The 18,985-nt window shown below is 44.7% G+C and overlaps 1 protein-coding gene across 5 annotated transcripts in view; it reads left to right on the top strand.

Annotated features, from left to right (window-relative positions):
• The window catches only part of mib2 (MIB E3 ubiquitin protein ligase 2), a 68,883-nt gene that overhangs the window by 10,254 nt on the left and 39,644 nt on the right, over positions 1 to 18,985 (top strand). For 4 of the 5 annotated variants that reach the window (XM_069183958.1, XM_006641981.3, XM_069183956.1 and 1 more), the window contains 2 exons: positions 10,379 to 10,688; positions 13,719 to 13,890. In XM_069183958.1, the coding sequence (XP_069040059.1) occupies positions 10,466 to 10,688; positions 13,719 to 13,890 (395 nt within the window). In that variant the 5' untranslated portion in view covers positions 10,379 to 10,465. Of the gene's footprint in view, positions 1 to 6,939; positions 7,252 to 10,378; positions 10,689 to 13,718; positions 13,891 to 18,985 lie in introns of those variants that run through there. The other variant, XM_015337049.2, reaches the window with a different exon arrangement.

The following is an 18,985-nucleotide window of genomic DNA, read 5'->3' on the forward strand; positions in this document are numbered from 1 at the left end:
TTGAGGACAGATCTCTGTATTCAACTTCCTGTCTTGTTGTTTTTGATACATGGATAAGGTGTATTGAGCTACATGGCAGATGTGCAAGGACATAACCAGGCCTTGATGTGCTGTATACATATGCAGTGAATAATATGGTGTGAACAGAGCATTAATGTAAATGCAGTCAAAGGTGTATTTCCTTTCCTAATTGAATTCCAAAAACACGCAAAATGACAATACAACCTAATAAACTATGGCAGCAATCAAGTATTTTATCTCCAAGCCAAGCGGAATCTGTGAATAACTAATTAGACTTCATGCTGGGCAAGTGTAGTAAAACGAAGCTCCGATATCAAGCTGTTGTCACGCTGCACAAAGAAGGCATGAGGTGCACAGAGGTAGAGCGCATGTTTGGTGTGCTCAAAAGAGTAAAACTGTCCCAATAAAAAGGTGTAACTAGTATCCTCCCCACCTTTGGAAGACCAAGCGCATCCTGCATGAATTGTTCAGGAGCTCAGCAAGAACCCTAGGACACTGTCCAGTGACCTGCAGCATGACTGGGTAGACACTAGCATGAGAGAAACATGCAGTGATGATGAGGCACATACAGTTTGGAGCTTGATATCCCTGTGCCCATGTGGGTTTTCTCCTGGTGTTTCACTTTCCTCCCACAGACCACAGGCATCAGTCCGGGCTGGACATCAGCCCAAGTCCAGGTTTTGCAGGGCAGGTGTGAGTGAATGTGTGTGCATGCCCTGTGATGGACTTGCATCCAATTCAAGGAGTTCAGTCTCTCCTTGAACCCTGTGCCAAAAAGAATAGACTCCTGCTCTGCATTGTTCATAATGTTAAGCATATGAAGAACAGTTACAAGTGAGAGAAGACCCATCTAGCCTGATTTGTGGTGAATAGCTTATTTGTCCAAAGATCAGCTGTTTCCTAAACAACATCCGGGTATTAGGTTCAACAACATGTCTGCGCAGCTTGTTCCATAAGCCCACAATATTATGCTAAAGAACAGCCCCAGTGAAAATCAGTGGATATTGAATACTTGTATTAGGATCACTCATACTCTGATCTGGACTGATTCCAGAGCAGCAATATCTTTTTATAACGTACAATTTTGAATAAAATCATGTATTTTTTGTATATATATATATCATTTTGTGTTCCCTTTTTGTTGCTTCCTCACAGTGGTGAATGCTTAAAGATGTTGTTTTGCTTCAGCTGTTTGCGGACTGGAGATTTTTTTTTCTGGGATGCCTGAAAGAAGAAACGTACAATATATCGGGGCAGCTTACCGAGACGCAGCTGGCTGAATCGATTCCTAAAGGTCTCGGATCTAAGAAACGTAGCGTCATGTTTCAGCGTGTCAGTGACGTGAGGCGTGCAAGACCAGTGAGCTGCAGGAATTACAGCTTTGAAACGGGCAAAAGAATCAAAGTTCTGTTTGGCCCTTTCGGTCCGACAGCGACAGCCATTGAAGGAATACTGTTAGATGTGAAGGATGCTGACTACTAAATTGCTTGAATGAAATATTCAGAATAGTTTCAGAAAACCAATGCTGCTATCTTATCCTGATTTGAGTGGAGTAGACCCTGAAGAAAGGTCTACTAAATCCAAACCCAAGGTGCACAAACATCTGACATTATTTGGCATTATTTGCCATTATTTGGGACTATACACTCTGTTCTATTAAAAAAAATCATTTTTCATATGCATTGCTCCACTGTTGAATATTTAACAGGAGAGTGAGCACAGCTTCGGTTACACCGCTTCTCCCCGGTGTTGTGTAGTTTCTGCAGGAGGACTCACTTCTGCGAGTTACATAGCTGCCTGTCACCGTGCCAGTACAGCTGAGCTTTTAAACTGAAAAATGTCATTGCAAGTGTAAGCTAGCTGTTTGTTCATTTTGCTTTAGAAACCTTGTTCAGGGGCAGATTTTTGTGGTAGAATCGCCTTTTTTTCCAAAAAATGTTTCCACAAAAATCAGTTTTCGTGGTTTACATGGATGCCTCACTGTATCCAAGATTAATGCTCCAGCATTTGTACAAACCAAGAGAAGCGATGCCATACTAAGCCACCTGTGGACAGTAATGACATTCGACATTAATTGATCTTTAATTTGTGAAAAAACTCACAAACTCAAAAAACTGTACTGTGTACAGGTTTGTCATGAAAATGAAGTTTCTTTCAGTAGGACACACAGTGCACATGTTCCCCTTCTCAGATAAGTAGTTGCATAAGTAGTTGTTAAATGAAACTGCTGCCGTCAGAAATTCCCATATTTCCGTCAAGCTGAGGACAACCATTTACGGGTTAGATCAGTAGCAAGGAGTCAAGACTGGAATTCGTAGTTCAAGGTTTTATTTAAACCTTTCTCAAGATTATCTTTAGGAAGCCTAAAAGATTCCCGAATTACAGTTTGATAATCTTGTGGTTGGATTGATCAGCAGATGACCATTTAGAGCACCCAGTTTCTGGTACAAAATGAGAAAAGGGCGATCGATATGATATTCTTTCATGGTAGGAGGTCTTTTGAGGTTTCTGAAGAAATCCTAAAGTAAAAGAGCTGTTTGGCGGCTTTATTTGAATTTTTGAAATTGTTTAACACTGGAGGCAGACCTCTGCTTGATTTTAAGGTCTTACCAGAGTCATATCAGGAGAGCGGTCAACACACAATGGCTAGTGTCCATCAAACCCTTACCACCACATTCAGTTTATTTTCCTCGTGAGAAAAGAACACAAGAAATGCTGGGAGGTGACGCAGATCCAAAAGGCTTCCGACTAAATTTAATTGGTTACTTTTAAGAGCATTTTAATTTTATTTTGTAACATGGAGATTTAGTATTTTCTGTGAAAAAAACAGGTTCTTTGTTGTCCCCATGCTCAAGTGGAACTCTTTAGTGTGGGGATGGCTCAGAAAATCTTTTTTATATGAGTAGAAGTGTACAAGAAAAGTCAGAACAGAATTGTATCCTGAGGGCATGCTTTTTTTAAAAGGCTGGAAGGTTACATCACTAAGATGAAATCACTTTAGCCCTGCCAAATCTCCCTAAATAACTTCCCATTCTTGTAATGTGAATGGGCCTACCAGCATTAAGGGTTTTCTGCTGCTGTGTTGGATCACAGCTTACATGTCTATTCAGGGAAGAATCCAGGCAGTGATGAGCACTGGGCACTAAAATAGAGCACCTGCCCCCTTGAAAGCAGCAGCTGCCTCCTCAATGGAGGAGCGCTATTGTTTCCAGCTAATGGGATAAGGAAGGCAACTGCACCCAAAACAAATATTCATGGGAAGCAGCTTAACAAAAAGAGCAGTTGCAAGTGGGCTACAAAATAAGGATGCTTTCACAGTGCGTGGTCTTAAAATCTTGAAGTGCTGAAGTTTAGGTTCAGTATTGATTTTCTAAAAAGCTCCACTGCCTGACGTGGTGTTTCTGAGAGCAACTGTGTAGACGTCGGCCAGATAAGATTGCGTCTCAGGATAGCGGTGAGCAAAAGCACGTCTCTCATCTTTACTACCAACTGTTGGCCTTGGGGTCTGCCTTATGCACGTTACTGCATTAGAACATGAAAGACCATTCAGCGCATCTGTCTTCTTTGCTAATTTATAACTTGTTGATCCAAGGAGCACTTCCAGGCTTTTCTTCAAGGAAACCAGGATATTGGCTTGTTCCACATTCCCACCACCTTTTGAGTTCGGAAGTGCCTGCTGTTCTCAGTTTTAAAGGAGGTTCATGTTTCTCTGTTGCCGTCATGTGTTTCACTGGCAGTTGCAGTGCTGGGACCTGGAAATGTGTTGCTTTTAATGATGTCAGGGCAGCTTTACAGTCCAGAACGCGGACATTATAGGCAGAGGAACTGGTCGTATGTGTGTATGCTATTGCAAAAAAAAAAAAGGTGTAAGAACAAACCTTTAACTCGAACTCATGACATTATCTTAATAGAATTACTACTGTGTATACTCGGCCATCTTTGCAGATGTCATTTTTGTTGTGAACTCTTCTTCAAAGGAAGAGAACTGAGTGTCTAGCTCAGCCCATTTTGTTGAAGTCTTTTTCTCTTTTTTTAATTGGTCTCTGGCTGCATTAAACTCACCTCCTCAGCGAGGCCTCCAAGTGGAAGCTGAGCTACAAATGCTCTGTCAGTGCATTGGTAGTATTTTTTTTTGGTGTTGGTTTCAGATTTGCGATGGTACTTTTCTCTAGGTGCCTTTTATCCTCTTTAGGAAAGAGAAACCACGATCTCCCATGTCCTGTCTTTAAGCAGCTCTGCTGAGTTGGTCACCTATAACTTAAAAATGTTCCCCACTCCCCCACTTCCTTTCTTTTTTCCCCTGAGTGCTTCCAGTCTTCCTGTTGCTTCCCCGGGCCTGGCAGTGCGGGTGTGAGCCCACGGCAGGCAGCTGTCGTGTTGGGTTCACAGACCGAGACGCTGTTCTTGCCCAGTGCAGCTGTGTGGCACAAGCGCCCATCTGTTCCAGAGCAGAGAGCTGCTCATTGGGCAGGGAGGGCCTGGACAAGGCTGAGAGCACATGAGCACCGTCGCACAAAGCAGTGGAGGCCTCGGCAGATTTATGATGGGAAATATCTTGTGTACAATAAAAAAAATATATATATATTTTTAAATTCCAGTCTTATTTTTAAACGTCGAATTTAGAGGAAGTCGTTTAACTATGACGGGTCCCAGCATAGGGCAGAGCAGTTCAAGTGCTGGAAGGATTCTTACTCTGTATATAATGGACATGACACAGGAAATTCTTTACAAGTGTTTGTAATTCATGGGACTGGAGGGTTGGAAGCCTAGCTATCCTTAATTGGACACCAACAAGTACAGTAGCGCTGTCCTGTACTCAAATTCAAACAGCTAGAATGTGTTTCTGAGCGAAGGAAAAGGGGCAGGAACAAGGAGTATTGCTGTTTTTTGTCACGATAAGCAGCTGTACTGTATATGTGTTCCAAGGAACTGCTGAAGAATTGCTCCGTTCTCTGCCCTGAGAGTTCAGTAAAACAGCCCGCCTGCTTTCAGGCTGATAGCCACAGAGCGTTCTGCAAGGGCTGGACAGCTCCGAGGGGTCCCACACCCTTGCGGTGGGTTGAGTGCACATGGGCCGTTCACAGGGAGTGCATGTGAGTCCTCACTGAGTGCCAGAGTTCTACAGCTGCCACCTCACTCTCCTGGAGTATCTGGTAAACACCTCTTTCCCTGACAAGTACAGCGCGAATGTGTTTTGTCACCTTGTGCCATGTCGGAGATTAGGAGGTGAGTCCTCTAGATTAATGTTGAAAAATAAATCTGTAGTCAGATTGCCTTTCTGTTGCAACTCCATAACGCCCAGGCAGCCTGAGAACAGTACATATTACTACACCCTGGTGGTAACTAAAACTACCCAACAGACCCGCTGTGACGAGTTTCCTCTTCTCTCTCATTTGATACCCACCTTGTGTTTTTACCTTGGGCTGTTTTTTGCCTACCAGCTTTGAAATAATCTGCATTTTAACCACTGTGGTCTGCTGGGGACGTGAGATCGGAGACATGTGGGGAGTTAGGCCATGCTGAGAGGAGGGGGGAGAGTTTCACAAAGACAATGAGTGAGGCTGTATCTGTGTAGCCTTGACACTGGACTGTGACCACTGCAGTCACCTGGCTCTCTCTGCCCTGCTGCGGCCTTGGCTGTCCTTGTGAACTCCCTCTCCTTCGTGAGGCAACAGATGTACCCGACAGGTCAGTCACACTAGTCAAACAGCTAGGTTATGACAGAGTGACGCACAACTGGTATAATGCCCGAGAGGGGCACTCAGTGTGTCTCACTGTAGGCACTGGGGTTAAGTATCAGCTGTTACAGCTCTTCGGCCACAGCAGGACAGCAGGACATCTCGCCAGAATCCGCCAAGACATTCTCAGTGTGTTTAAATACACAGTGCAAACACAGTCGTAGGCTTTGGGCAGGGAACGCTGTCATTTGAGAAGGTTCCCGGATGGGAGTTTGATTCTGTGCTCCTCTCTCTCGGAGCTGGCCGGAGCAGTAGCAGCAGTGGCGGTGGTCAGGCAGGGGCGGGGGGTTGGTCAGCGTCCAGTCCTGCGTCCAGTTTTAAACTCCATGAAGAGCTGCAGCCAGCAGCCACTGCGACTTGGACACACCCGCCGGGCCAGGCACGGGTGTGCTTCTGTGCCAGAGTATCTGGGTGCAGAAAAAAGCCCCAAGCAAGCGAAAGCAAAGATCGGCGCCCTGAAGGGGTTACCATCCTCTCCTCTCTCTGTGCTCGGTGAGGCCTCCGCAAAGGCGGCGTGTCCCAGTTCGAGCCAGACCTGTGGAAGCAGCAGGTGGTCAGTGGTCGGCACTGCAGTCCAGAAGCCCTTGGGCCCTGGCTTCAATTCCTGAGGTGCTATCTGCGTGGGGTTTGTATGTTCTCCCCTTGATTCCCCTGGGTGCTCTGGTTTCCTCCCGTTGTCCAAAGGCACACTGGTAAGTGAACTGGCCCTGGTGTGTGTGCTCTGTGATGGACTGGAGTCCCGTCCAGGCTGCCACTGTGGCCCAGAAGTGGATAAGTGATGATTGAAAGTGATGTGATGATGATGTGATTTTAGGTATGTTACTACAAAATGAACTACAGCTTAAGCATCTGTCAAAGCAATGCTCGGTTCATACGTACTCTAACCATTGCCTAACCTCCTCGCTCCTGAATATCTGTGGATGCTTTATTAACAGCTGTTCAACCTTGGTTTATAGGAAATCATTGATTAAACAGAATATCTATTAAAACCTTTGCTGTATTTGTTCAGCTTAATATGAAGCGTGACGGTATTATCAGATTTACAGTTTTTTCCCTCTATATATAGAAACACTCCTGTAACTAAAACAACTGCTTCAGAATTCACAATGCGGTTGACCTAAAATTTAAAAAAACAATGTTACTGTTCCAGTAATGAATCCAAGGCCCCAGGGAGACCTCTTAAAAACATGTAGGCAATAGGATAGTGTTAACATTGGCTCAGCTTTGTATTACACTGCTTAATAGTGCAGGATCCTAACAGTTTAACTTTTCACTTGTCTTGCATGACTTGTTTCATCCATGTGCTTCTTTAATGCTTTTTTTTTTCCACAAGGAAAATTTCTTTGCACGTTCATTACGGCTTATCTGAAGTGTGTGGGAATCTCCCGAGTGTCATGCTTCAGCTTGAAGTCGCAAGCAAAAGTTGATTCCATATCCCAACGCAAAGCTGTAGTGTTTCCATACAGACTGGAGGAGGTTTTTACTGTGGCCGGTGAGCGAAGACAATTCTTTGCCTTCTCGAAAGTTAGTTTGTGTAGTTATTTTTGAGCAGTACTTCTGCTCTGGTGGCTTCTTTAAAATATTAATTTCACAAAGTCAGACCTTAAGAAATGGCTTTTAATCATGATTTTCAAATCTGAACATTTTCCTGTATGGATGGGAAAGCAGTACACGAAAGCTGAAAACTCGGACCCAGATTCTAACCTGCTCTGCCTCCTCCACTTCACTCCACTCCTCGTCTTAAAGGATCCTCTCTTTTGTCGCCTTTGCTGTGCTAAAGCCAGGGGGTTTTGGAGACCTTTTGCTTCCCATGTGTAATTTAAGATAGAAGTCCTTTTCCTCCTGTCTTACCTGACGCCACTATCCTTCCTTTTAATTAACAGTCTTGTACTGCAAAAGCAGGCCTGATCACAAAAGACCTGGTTTCGATTGGCAAGGAAAAGTCTCCTGCAGACACCCAGCTTGTGCTTTATTCGAATTGCAACAGAGCCCTGGGGCCATTTTAGTCAGGATGCAAGAAGACAGAGCTGGCAGTGATGGCAGATCGTCCAGAAAAGGGGAACTCAAGTCCTCTGACCTTTTTTTAAGGCCGTGGTCAGTTAAAGCAGAGATAATGAGATTTGCTGTACACTTGAAATACTCTGGTCATCATTGGTAAACAAGGGTAACCACATGACAGTGTTCGTTCGTACATTTTTTAATTGTACATCTACCAAGTGGCAATATTGTTAACATGATTTTACGTCGCTGACCACATTGCAGTATTAGTTTGTACGTGTTTGAATGCATGGCACTTTTAAGGTGGAAGTCATAGTCCACTGGTGAATTAACACGTAATTAACATGAAAGCCATTAACACTAAATGATATGTTAACAGCACATGTAAAAATGCAGATGATCTACACAGCATTAATTAGCAAAGTCAGTAATTACCACATACAAGTGGCAATTAACAGTCAGTGCACAAAGCCTTGTAAACAGTTTTGTAAATAATAATTTGCAACCCCCAAGAGCTCAAGCATTTCCAGTGTTCATTAGCCCTTTTTATGACACGATAGGCATTGGTACAGCTCTGCTTGTCTATGTTGCTGCACAGTTTGAGCAGAGGAATTTTTAAGGGGAAGCTGTGATGCCGATGGCACTGAGCTGCATGACGTAAATGAAGTTGCACCTCCCATGCGATTTCACATTCGGACAGCAGGAGCTTCCCATTCCCTGGGATGTTGGATCGTAGGAACATTTACTCAGCCCTCTGGGTGTTACACTTTATTTCACCTAGCTCCAATAAAACTTCTGCAGAACGTAATGGCAACCTCACCCACCCAGTGTAATGTCAAGCAGCTGCCTTGAGCAGGGAGCAATATCTCTGCATGGTCACCGTACAGACTGGCAGGTTCTTCGCTGATTTGCTGGAACATCTTAAAGACCACTGGCTAGGATGAAGGCATCCTTCATTAGCAAGTACATACAATTAAGAAATTAGTGTTTTAGTGTACAGCTGCACCCAAAACATCAGCTATGTGTTTCAGTGCACGTTTGAACAGAATGTCAGAACATTAGGGCACATAAGCAAGGTGGACATTCAGCTCACCTGGTTCATTTGGTTGCTAGTAGCTTGATTGATCTGCAGTTCTCATCCAGCCATTTCTTGAGAGAAGCCAGGGTACCGCCTTCAACAACATAGCTGGATAACTCAGACTCCCACAGCACAACATGAAAAATGACTTCTGATCTCTATAATTGTACTTCCCCATAGTTTCTACTTGTGTTCTCTGAAAATATTGTATAAATTGTTTCAAATGTAAAGGGCCTATTTACAAGGTGCTTATTAATCTAATTGGCTTTTTCAAACAGGTTGCATCATAAGAGCTGCGCATTGGATCAGTAAAATGTTAGTATGCAGTCATCTAGAGCAGAAATGGTGGTTATGCTGAAGTGATAAAGCATGCTTAACAAATACTCTAATACTGCCATTCATGGAAAGATCTTCCCATGGTCTTGTTTGTGTTGCATGTTTGATGTCCCAAGTTTCATTTCCACATGGTGCACAGTGTTGACAGTGGAATGGCTTGAATAGGACAGCTGTTAAGTCACCAAGCCACATGAAGAGGCAGTATCTACAGAGTCTTGGGCAGGTTGTGTCACTGCCTGAGTGTTCATGGCTTCTATTTCTTAGACACGAGAAAACAGTAAGGAAGCCAAGGCGCTTCAAAGTGAGTTTCACACTCCCAGAATTGATTCCGCACATGTGGCTGTGTGTGTCATTGCGTAGTCATGGCGTAAGCACACATCCACGGCCTCCTTCCTGTCTGCCCCAGAGAGGCAGAGAGACTGGCAGAGCATATGGAGGGAGACGCAGCCCTGCGTTACATCAGCACAACTGTCGCACAGATGTGGAGTTCTGCTGATTTCGAGTCTCTTGATGTAACTTTTCAGGAGTCTGATCTGAGATTCTCAAAAAGAAGCCTCACAGCTGGGAGGGTACTCTTCCTTTTCTTGTCTTTATAGCACGGCTGCTGGTCAGTTCTGTCAGGAGGTTTGGGTCGTGTCATTCGCTTTATTTAAACATAGGAGGTCAGAAGTGCAGTAAGAGAGAGAACTTTTAGCTCTTATCAGTGTGAAAGGACTGAGCATCACTATGAATCACAGTGTTTCAAAATGGTTCTGTAGCAATAATTCCTGAAAGAGATGAGGTTTAACCTGATTTTTAACATGCTCTGAGACTGGGGGAATTTTCCATGTGAGCGGTTTTATTCTATAGAAAGTTTTAAAGCGTGCTGAAGTTGAAGCACTCTACGTAGGCTGGCTTCCAGCTAACTTGGCTTAAATGTCTGAGTGATGTTAAACCACGCCCCCCTGTACTCCTGCTGCATTTGAGAGGTTATTTGTTTGTGCTCTGCAAGGGGCAAGTCTCTGATTTCTCTCTTGATGTACATGTTGTGAAAAGACTGTCGGCCAGGGCAAAACCTCCCCCAGCAGGACAGCAGCCTTGAGTCCAGCTCCTGTAAGGGTGCTGCACAGGTCCGGCCTGCTGGCTTGTACTTCACCTGTCTGGACAGGTAGGTGTGGGGAGACAGGTGTTACCGGCCCCAGCTGACGGGCGTTTGTTCTTTCTGCAGCCTCCGCTGAGCCGCCGCCAGACCCCTCGCTCTCTCCCTCCCCTCCCCGGCCCCGGCGTTGAAGAGGGCGCCGCCCTGCCTGCCGGGATGGAGGTCGGCATACGCGTGGTCCGCGGCGTGGATTGGAAGTGGGGCAGCCAGGACGACGGGGAGGGCCATGTGGGCACTGTGGTGGAGATCGGGCGCCAGGGCAGCACCACCACGCCCGACAAAACCGTGGTGGTGCAGTGGGACAACGGGACCCGCACTAACTACCGCACAGGCTACCAAGGGGCCTATGACCTGCTCCTGTATGACAACGCCCAGATCGGTGAGTGCAGGGTCTCATTGAAGCGTGTTTTTGTCTCCTGTGCAAGCCCTGCACTAGAGCCATTCTGGGTAGCTCAGGTGAAGGAGGTAGGGTCCCCATCTCTCTGAACCCTGGGACAGAGCCATGCCCAGGAGCCCAGCCATCCTCACCTGCCTGCCTCCGCATTCCTCGCTGCACTACACCTGGACAAGACCGTGAAATCGTGGTGCGCAATGCAAAGGGAACTTTTGTCAGTGGCCCTGTCTTGTCCATTCCAGTGGAAGTCTTTGCTCAAGCTCATCCTTAATTCCTTATGCCATCTGTATCGCCGGCTTTAATTCAGCAATACACAGTCAACGAAGTACTTAGTTAATTTAGGACGGGATCAAACTTCTGCAATGATGTGGACTGGGCGAGCCAAAGCTCTCTGCCCCTGTTTTAGAGTGTGGGAAAATTTGATGCACGTAATTAAAGAGGCTGTGTATATTTACCGCAGTGGTCAATGTGTTCTGGAGGGTCTTGTGCATTCCTCTGGAAGGTGTTTTTTTTATCTTTATGTTTTTATTAAAGATAAGCTGTATTTTTTTTGCTTCTTTCAATATTTAGCAGAAATAATTTCAGATTCCAGTTTGGATAGCAGAGTGAAACGTTGACGAGGTTTGACCAGCTTAAATTTCTCAATTCCCAAGAAAGACGGATTGCGGTCTTTCGTCTAAACCAGCGAAGTGAGCTCTTCAGATCCCCGCGGGGGCTGTCGCTGTCCAAGGTCGAGCAAGGCCGTGCCCGTGCATGAAACTTGGCGACTCTGAAGAACTTTTGCGTCGCGGACGGAGAGTCCTCTCGTTAACACATCTTTAATTTGAAAGAGTAGCAGCACACGGCCTCCATCTGCGTGCCTTCAAGCAAAAGGACAGGATGCTTTTGCGAAATGCAGGAGAAAAATGCGTTTCCGATCTTGGTCATGTGTTTCATCGTTTTTTTGTTATTTTAATCTTATCCATTTCCTAGCCTGACTGAATCCCACAGACAGGTGGGCCGCAGGGAGCGTGACGCAGGGCAGGGCGTAACGGAACAAGATTGCGTAGGATTTATCACTGCTTCAGACGCGTTAAACAATCGGCGCATCCGTCACTCTGGATGAGCCACCAGGACAGCAGGCAGAGCTGATTAAAAATGAAGCGACAGGCAGCAGCAGCCTTCTGCCGGGGCTGAGGGAGGGGTGACACTGCACCTGGGGAGAGAGTGTGACTGGAGCTCATACTCATCCTGCAGTGTCTCCCAGGATCGCTGTAGCTGGGGTTTTCTGGAGGGTACTGGGCATTTTGTGGCCAAGCTCCACTTTGATTTTGATTTTTGATTTAAGCTTCATGTAGAGTAAGCAATCAAAACCACGCGCTCTTTCAGCCTGCCAGTTAACAATGCAGCCCCTGCTGGGTGCCGTGTCAGTGTAATACACTCCTTGAATCCCCGGAATGTATCTGGATGCTCTTCTCTGGACTGATTCCAGACTTGCAGTATCTTTGCTATTAAAAAATTGTGATCCGAATTGTACACAATTCTAAATGAGGCCTGATGAATGCATTGTGCATCTTTGACCAAGCCTCCCCGGATTGAATTGTATCTGCATGCATCTGTACAGGCTGCATCCTTCATTTAGATGGCACAGTAGCACTGCAACTGGCATCCTAGGGTCCCTGGACAAAAATGTTGGATCCAATAATTGTCCTCTCTTGGTGTTCTGGGAGATGTTAATTGAAGAGTAACTTGGGAACATATTCCTAAATATGTATTAAAAATAAACTGCAAATAAAAATGAAAAAATCTTGCTTGTTCTCTTATTCTTCGGCAGCCAGGGGCCTCACCCTCTAAGCAAACTAGATCAACAATACAGCTACAGCAGTTAATAATATCTGTAACTCGGTCTTTCAGCAAGTACGGCTGGAGTTCTTCCTGTCTTCCACACCTTTCTGGGGGCAAGCCATGCTCCTCTACTATTCTTTTTCGTATGTCAAGTCTATTTTAATAACGAGGGCCTGATGTTATTTTCAGGCACCGCGAGGAAACGAAGCCCAAGATTTATATAAATTTTCCCCTATTAGGACAGCATTTTTCTGGCTCAGAAGAAGTGGCTCTAATATTTAATCGAGCGTGTGAGTGAGCGAGAGAGAGGCAGAGGGTTTGGAGGAGGGGCGGTTTGGTCTCGAAGGCTGTCGGGCTTCAGTACTTAGTAATTGCACTGTGGCAGAGAGGAGGGGGGGTTCCTAGGGTGGGCGCCCTGTGAAGCCCTGGAGGAAATAAACAGTGCAGCCCTTGCTTAGTGCCGTGATCTGCCTCAGCTATTGACTTCAGCATCTTTCCTCTCCTTGTGATCGTGGGGGTAATAGTTGATCGCTTTAGGAAGATCTCGCCCTCAGTGATCAATTCAGTACCAACATTGCTGAATTGATCAATAATAGATTGTGCTTGTTAATTACACACTACTACTTCACACTGCAGAGTCCCCTCCTTGTCTGTGCCCACTGGGTTACTGCACTTCACTGAAGTATCCTGATATTAGATTAATTTGATTATTATCATAATTACAATGGTATTTCATACTTTTTTTTTATTAAAGACTTAAAGACCCAAAAAGCATTCATTGCTGTGAATAATTGCATGTTTCTTGCCTGTAATCTCCTTATCTCTCTAGGTGTGCAATGATTTCCCCTCTTAATGGGTTTCTAATGAGCTGATTAAGGTTAAGGTGGAGTAGTTGTAGCTTTAATTTTTTTTCTTTAATTATATACCAGAACAGCAGTTTTGACCTTTGGTACTTGACAACCCACCAGTATATATCAAATAAAATTACGAATCTCTCTGCTTCCTCTTTGAGTTCTGCTACCTAAAGAGATAAGGTCCTTCACTCACAATAGAAACCTTAGCAGAGTATGCGAGTTCTTGAGTGCAGTTCTACATGTTTCTTGGTCCCAGATGTGTTCGCAGGTTGTGTGTTGTGTGACGAATTGCCGATAAGTTTGGCTACACTCCTCTCCCTGCTCTCCTGCCTTCCAGGGGTTCGCCACTCCAACATCATCTGCGACAGCTGCAAGAAGCACGGCATCATGGGAATGCGCTGGAAGTGCAAGGTGTGCTTCGACTACGACCTGTGCACGCAGTGCTACATGAACAACAAGCACGACCTGAGCCACGCCTTCGAGCGCTACGAAACTGCGCACTCCCAGCCGTAAGTAACCGGGCCCCGAGCTGCTCGCTCTCCGCCAGCGCCGATTCTGCTAAGCTGCCGGTGTTCCTCCTTTGCCACTGATTTGCCTGTCTTCCTCATCAAGCTTCTCCCACAAGCCTTTCACAGGGCGGCAAATCAGGACCCCGCTCTCTTGCATAACATCTCTCTTTTGCTGCCGTGTTATGTGACGGCAAAGATTTCCGCACCTGAAAAAAGAGCTGCGACATTTTATGTCCGTTCCACATTCTAAGGCCCGCTGCACAGACTTGTTTGTGGGCCTGCCAGTTCGTGCACATTGCCAGGATTCCCATTTTCTGTTGAAATCGTAAGAGCTGAACCTCTAACAGGGCGCGTAAAGACAGAAACCCGTCTGTGTAATTCAGAAGAGGTCTTAACATTGGGGTGGGAAGTCCCATGTCTATATAGACCTTCTCCATGATAACTGTGTGCACACAGTACAACTGTGCATGCGCTTGTAGGTCTCCATGCAGACGCCATGCCTTTGCTTTGCATCTGAACTGTGCTTCTGTGCATTTTAATCTTTAATGAAATGCTGCAGTAGGCAAAGATTGGCCACTTGCCCATTCATGACTGTGCTTAGCAGGAGTTATCAGAGTCGGTGCTGCATGGAGGTGCACGTGCAGAAGTGTTTTTCACAAATAGAGTTTCTGTGGAGCTGCCCTGTTGCCAAAAAACAATTAAAAGAAGACTATTTTCCATGTTTAATTTTTTTTTTGCCAAATGTGGCAAAGCTGTTCATGTCGTAAAAATACTGTAGCTGCTAATAATCTGCTGTTGCTGGGAACAGAGCCACCTCCTGACAGTCAGCTTTTGTAAAGGGCGGCTTCATACCCGGTGACAACGGGCGCTGAACCTTTAGTAATCTGTGAGTTGTTTTCGGTGAGGGCATAAAAATAATAGCTAGCAGCACTTGGTTGGCACACATTGTCAGAGGAATCGGCTTTATCGGCAGAAATTTGTAGACTTTCCAGCGAAGCTCGTGTCGGTGTAAGCTTCTCTGAAACCCCCAGTTTTCACGTCTCAGCAGAAATAGTGGTGCCTCTTCCATCTGAAGAGGGTTAGGGAGGTCTTGCCTTGCCCTGTGTGCAGATTGGTCACGTCAGCTGAAACTGCGTCTTTAGCAGCATAACGAGTTGCCTTTTGAAATCGGATTACTTAGATCCAGTGCACACTGGTGGAGATTTGCTCGGCCCTGCTGCCTGCCTGCCTGCCTCACGTTGTCTCTCTCTCAAGAGGTGGAGTGGAGCAGATGTCAGGCACCTGTCCTCCTCGATCTGGAAGGCAGGCCGTTTTGAATGGAGTTTTCTTTAAAAAAGGCTATTCCACTGCTCTGACAAGCTCGTGGTCCGCCATTGACGGTGGATGGGGAGGTTTGTTTTCTTTTGAGGTTTTTTTTTCTCCTGGTTGTGTTCGAAAATGACCCTCCCAGTGCTGTGGGCCTCGTTCATGTGGCGGCTCTGGGGAAGATAAGCTTTTTCGGCGGTCCGTTGGGGCAGTGACGGCAAGATTAATTTCTCGCGCTTTTTCTGAAGGCTGCGTTGCAATGTAGGTTGGTCCCCCATTATAAATAATTCATATCCCAATTACCCACAAATAGGCAGCTCCATGCAACTCAGAAGCATTGTCTTCTCAGCACAGCGCAGTCCCTCCTTCCTTGTTATAAACCCCTTTGTCAGTCTCAGCAGAGAGGTCTCTCAAAGAACAGAGAACAGCCGTTTAAGTTGCAAGTTTAATTGTACAGTATGACCTGATTGCTTTTTGTGTTAGTTTTTAAGCGATTGTTCGTGATCCTCGGACCTGTCTGCTCTCCATTTGTTCTCCAGACGCTGCTTTGCTCATTCTAATTCTGCTCTTGCATTTGTATTTCGAATCCTTGGTTGTGTTGCCCCACAGGCAGGCACCATGTTGACTTGTGCCTGAATTCAGCCCTGCTTGCCTTTTCCCCCCCAACATCTGCAACATGCTCAAACCTAATCCTTTCACATGGCTTTCGTCATCCCAAGGTCAACACGATAAAAAAAACAAACAAAGACCACATCCCCTTACAGACAGAACTGCTGCATACCATGATGATCAGTGTCTTAGCAAAATCAGCAATGTTATAATGCTGTTTAAAAATGGGAACTGGCTTAATATCATCCTCTATGTTTCTAATAATGCCACATGTAATGTAGGTCAGTCTCAGTAGTGTGTCATTTAAAATGTGATTATGCTATTCTAAAGATTATTTTATTTATCCAGAAAACTGTAATTGTTTTTATACAGCGGGATTTGAGCGAAATTCCTCTCGATACCCCAGCAGAATGGCAAAGCGGTCCAAACACACTGACAGAATAACCATTTCAGAGTATTTTCACTTCTTGCTTTCCTTCGGTTTGTAGATATTCTACCAGATTTCAGCTCAGGATGAGTGTCACCCAGTTGTGTTAACAGTTCAGTTTTTTACCCCCGGTTAACCTCTTTAAGTTTAAGCTTGCTGGGGGGAGTCTACCCCAGTTTGAGAGCTGTACTCTGGGAGAAAAATGACATGTGCAAAAAGGCCTTACATGTGCCTAGTACTGGAACAGGCCAAGACAAGAGGCCTGAAGTGCATGATGCCTCAGACTGGCCTATTGGGACACAGCAGTTCACCAGTCTTTCTGAACTGATCATACCGGTGCTGAGCAAAGAGCGTTGCTGCTATGACCCATGAATTTCACAAAGCGATAACAGGAATACATTTACAACGAACAGAACATAATTATTGGAAATTTACATACATTTACTTTAAAAACTATTATTTGTGAGGCTCTCTGTCTTTTCCTTAGGCCATGACAGGCGATCATAGACTGAGCTACAGCTCTACTAAATTCTGCCACAATAGGATTGGAAGCTGTTCTGATTCTGACAGGCGTGGGAATTCAGGGATTAAATTAGCTATTTTAAGGAAGAATGTTTGTCTCATCCTGGAGTGTTTCCTGTAATTCAGCTGAAAGTAGATCTCTGTTATCATTTGTGGATATTTTTAATGCATTAAAGAAAATGAAACTGAGATGTTTTTAAAATAGCAGCCAACACTCAAGATTCATGGCCTTAAAAAAAAAAAAATCATCACACCTTAGCTGCATATTTGGATGTCCCCGCCAGGTACTCTATCTGTTTCTGCAATCTTGCTTAGAAGGCAAGGTTCCACAGGCTGAGAAATTACAATGACTTCTTGGGAGGGAGCAGGGTAAATTCATAACAGAAAAACAACAGCAAACAGACACAGTGACCTTTTCCAAGCTAACTCTGAGCACATTTCCCTGGTCAGGGAGCACATTTCCTGGAATTTGGTGGGGAAAATAATCCCAAATCCAGGGCATTCTGCTGAGGATACAGAACACTCTGGGGCCTTATAAGTGGTTTTTATCCTCTTGGAGTGAGAAAGGAAAACCAGTTTTACTTTTGTAGAAACTAATGGCCTGTCTGGGATTTCAAATCAAACTGAAGTGGGAAGATCATGGCAGTAGTACTAATAGCTTCATATAAGAATACATCCAAGTGGAACATTAAATATTATCATAATTCAAGTAATCGCAACAGTCAGGCTTTGTTTTAAGAATTGAATTGCCTTCTCTCTTTATTTCACGCACAGTAGTTTTATTACACGGGTTGCCAGTGTGATTATTTGTCTTAAAGCAAGGAGGTGCCTTGGTCCTCTTCCCTCGGCAAGCTTTAACAAAAGTTAACTTCTGTAACTCAATGAAAAGTCATGTTCCCTTGAAGGAGCGGTGCATTGTATTTCTGAAATTAGATGGAATAAAAGCTGTGAGACAGAGTGATAAGTTGGTATCATAATGCAGCCAGAGGCAATGTGATAATATACAAAACTGCCAGAATAGGAGTTGTTTTAGCAGCCCTGGTTTGTGCATCACATTGGTACGTACATGCCTTTGTTATCATCTGTGAAGTATTTCCCTGCCAGCTACTTCCTAAAAATCTTTTTAAAAAAATTTAACGAACAGCTTTGGTACACATGACATTCAAAACTAGGCCATTGTAATGTAGTAGAAAGAAAAATGTAAGATGTGTCATTAATCTGCTGCAGATCACGGATCACAGCCTGTTAACACTATTGGCTGCAGAGTGGATGGGTGCTATGGTTACTGAGGATTGTGAGGGATGAATTCTGCAGGATGTACTCTGTCCTCTGCACCCAAATTGAATTCCGTATTCTGTGCTGGCTAACAGATAAGAAGGCATGGTATCCTGCTACAGATTCCTAGATTAAGCATGTTTTGGATTTATTATTTAGACTGATTTGCTTCTGTCAATGCATTCACTGCAGAGACAGCAGTAAGGTAGGTTAGCTGCTGTGTTGGCTGTTTATGCAGTCCTGGACTGTGTGCCTCGCTGCACAGCACAATGACATCAATAAAGATTCATGTTAATATGCAGATGCATTATAAATGTGGCGACATGCCTATCAGTTTCTGACTGAGAAAGATGCTGATCTCTTGTATTTTATGCCCTTTTAACAGTCTTCTGTACCTTCTGCACTTTATAAAGCTAACAATGGATTCATGAAAAGATACACCACGATGTACAGTAGATGTCTTTGGTACTGTAGTTGTTTCCCACACTCTAGTTATCTGTGGTAATCCCAATGTCCTCCATTCAGCTGAACCTGTTTAGCTAAGGGTGACGGAGCACAAGCAGTTAATACATTTTTTTAAATGTGACTGAAATCAATCAGGTTTGAATGAGTGTTATGTAAATGCAAACAGGTATTGGACATTCAAAGAATAAAGCTGAATATTCTGCTTATCCTGTTTATTTCTTCACTCTGTTTCATGTGGACATAAGTCAAGTCCTAGAGAGCTACTGTATGTGGTGAATGGCAGAATTCCGTTGCTGTCTGAATGGAGTGAGCAATGAAAGTAACATGAAAAATGGACTAAGATATACAGGCGCAGAACCGAAGCAGGAGCAAAACCACAACACTGGCTTTTAATGAAATGGCACAGATGCGTGAGAGAGCGGCCCGATGTGTGCACTTTGGGACACATGGAGAAATGAGGTGAAGCAAAAACAAAGCTAATGGCCTCTTCTT

Source organism: Lepisosteus oculatus, chromosome 25, assembly GCF_040954835.1.
Source record: "Lepisosteus oculatus isolate fLepOcu1 chromosome 25, fLepOcu1.hap2, whole genome shotgun sequence".
Classification (NCBI taxonomy): Eukaryota; Metazoa; Chordata; class Actinopteri; order Semionotiformes; family Lepisosteidae; genus Lepisosteus; species Lepisosteus oculatus.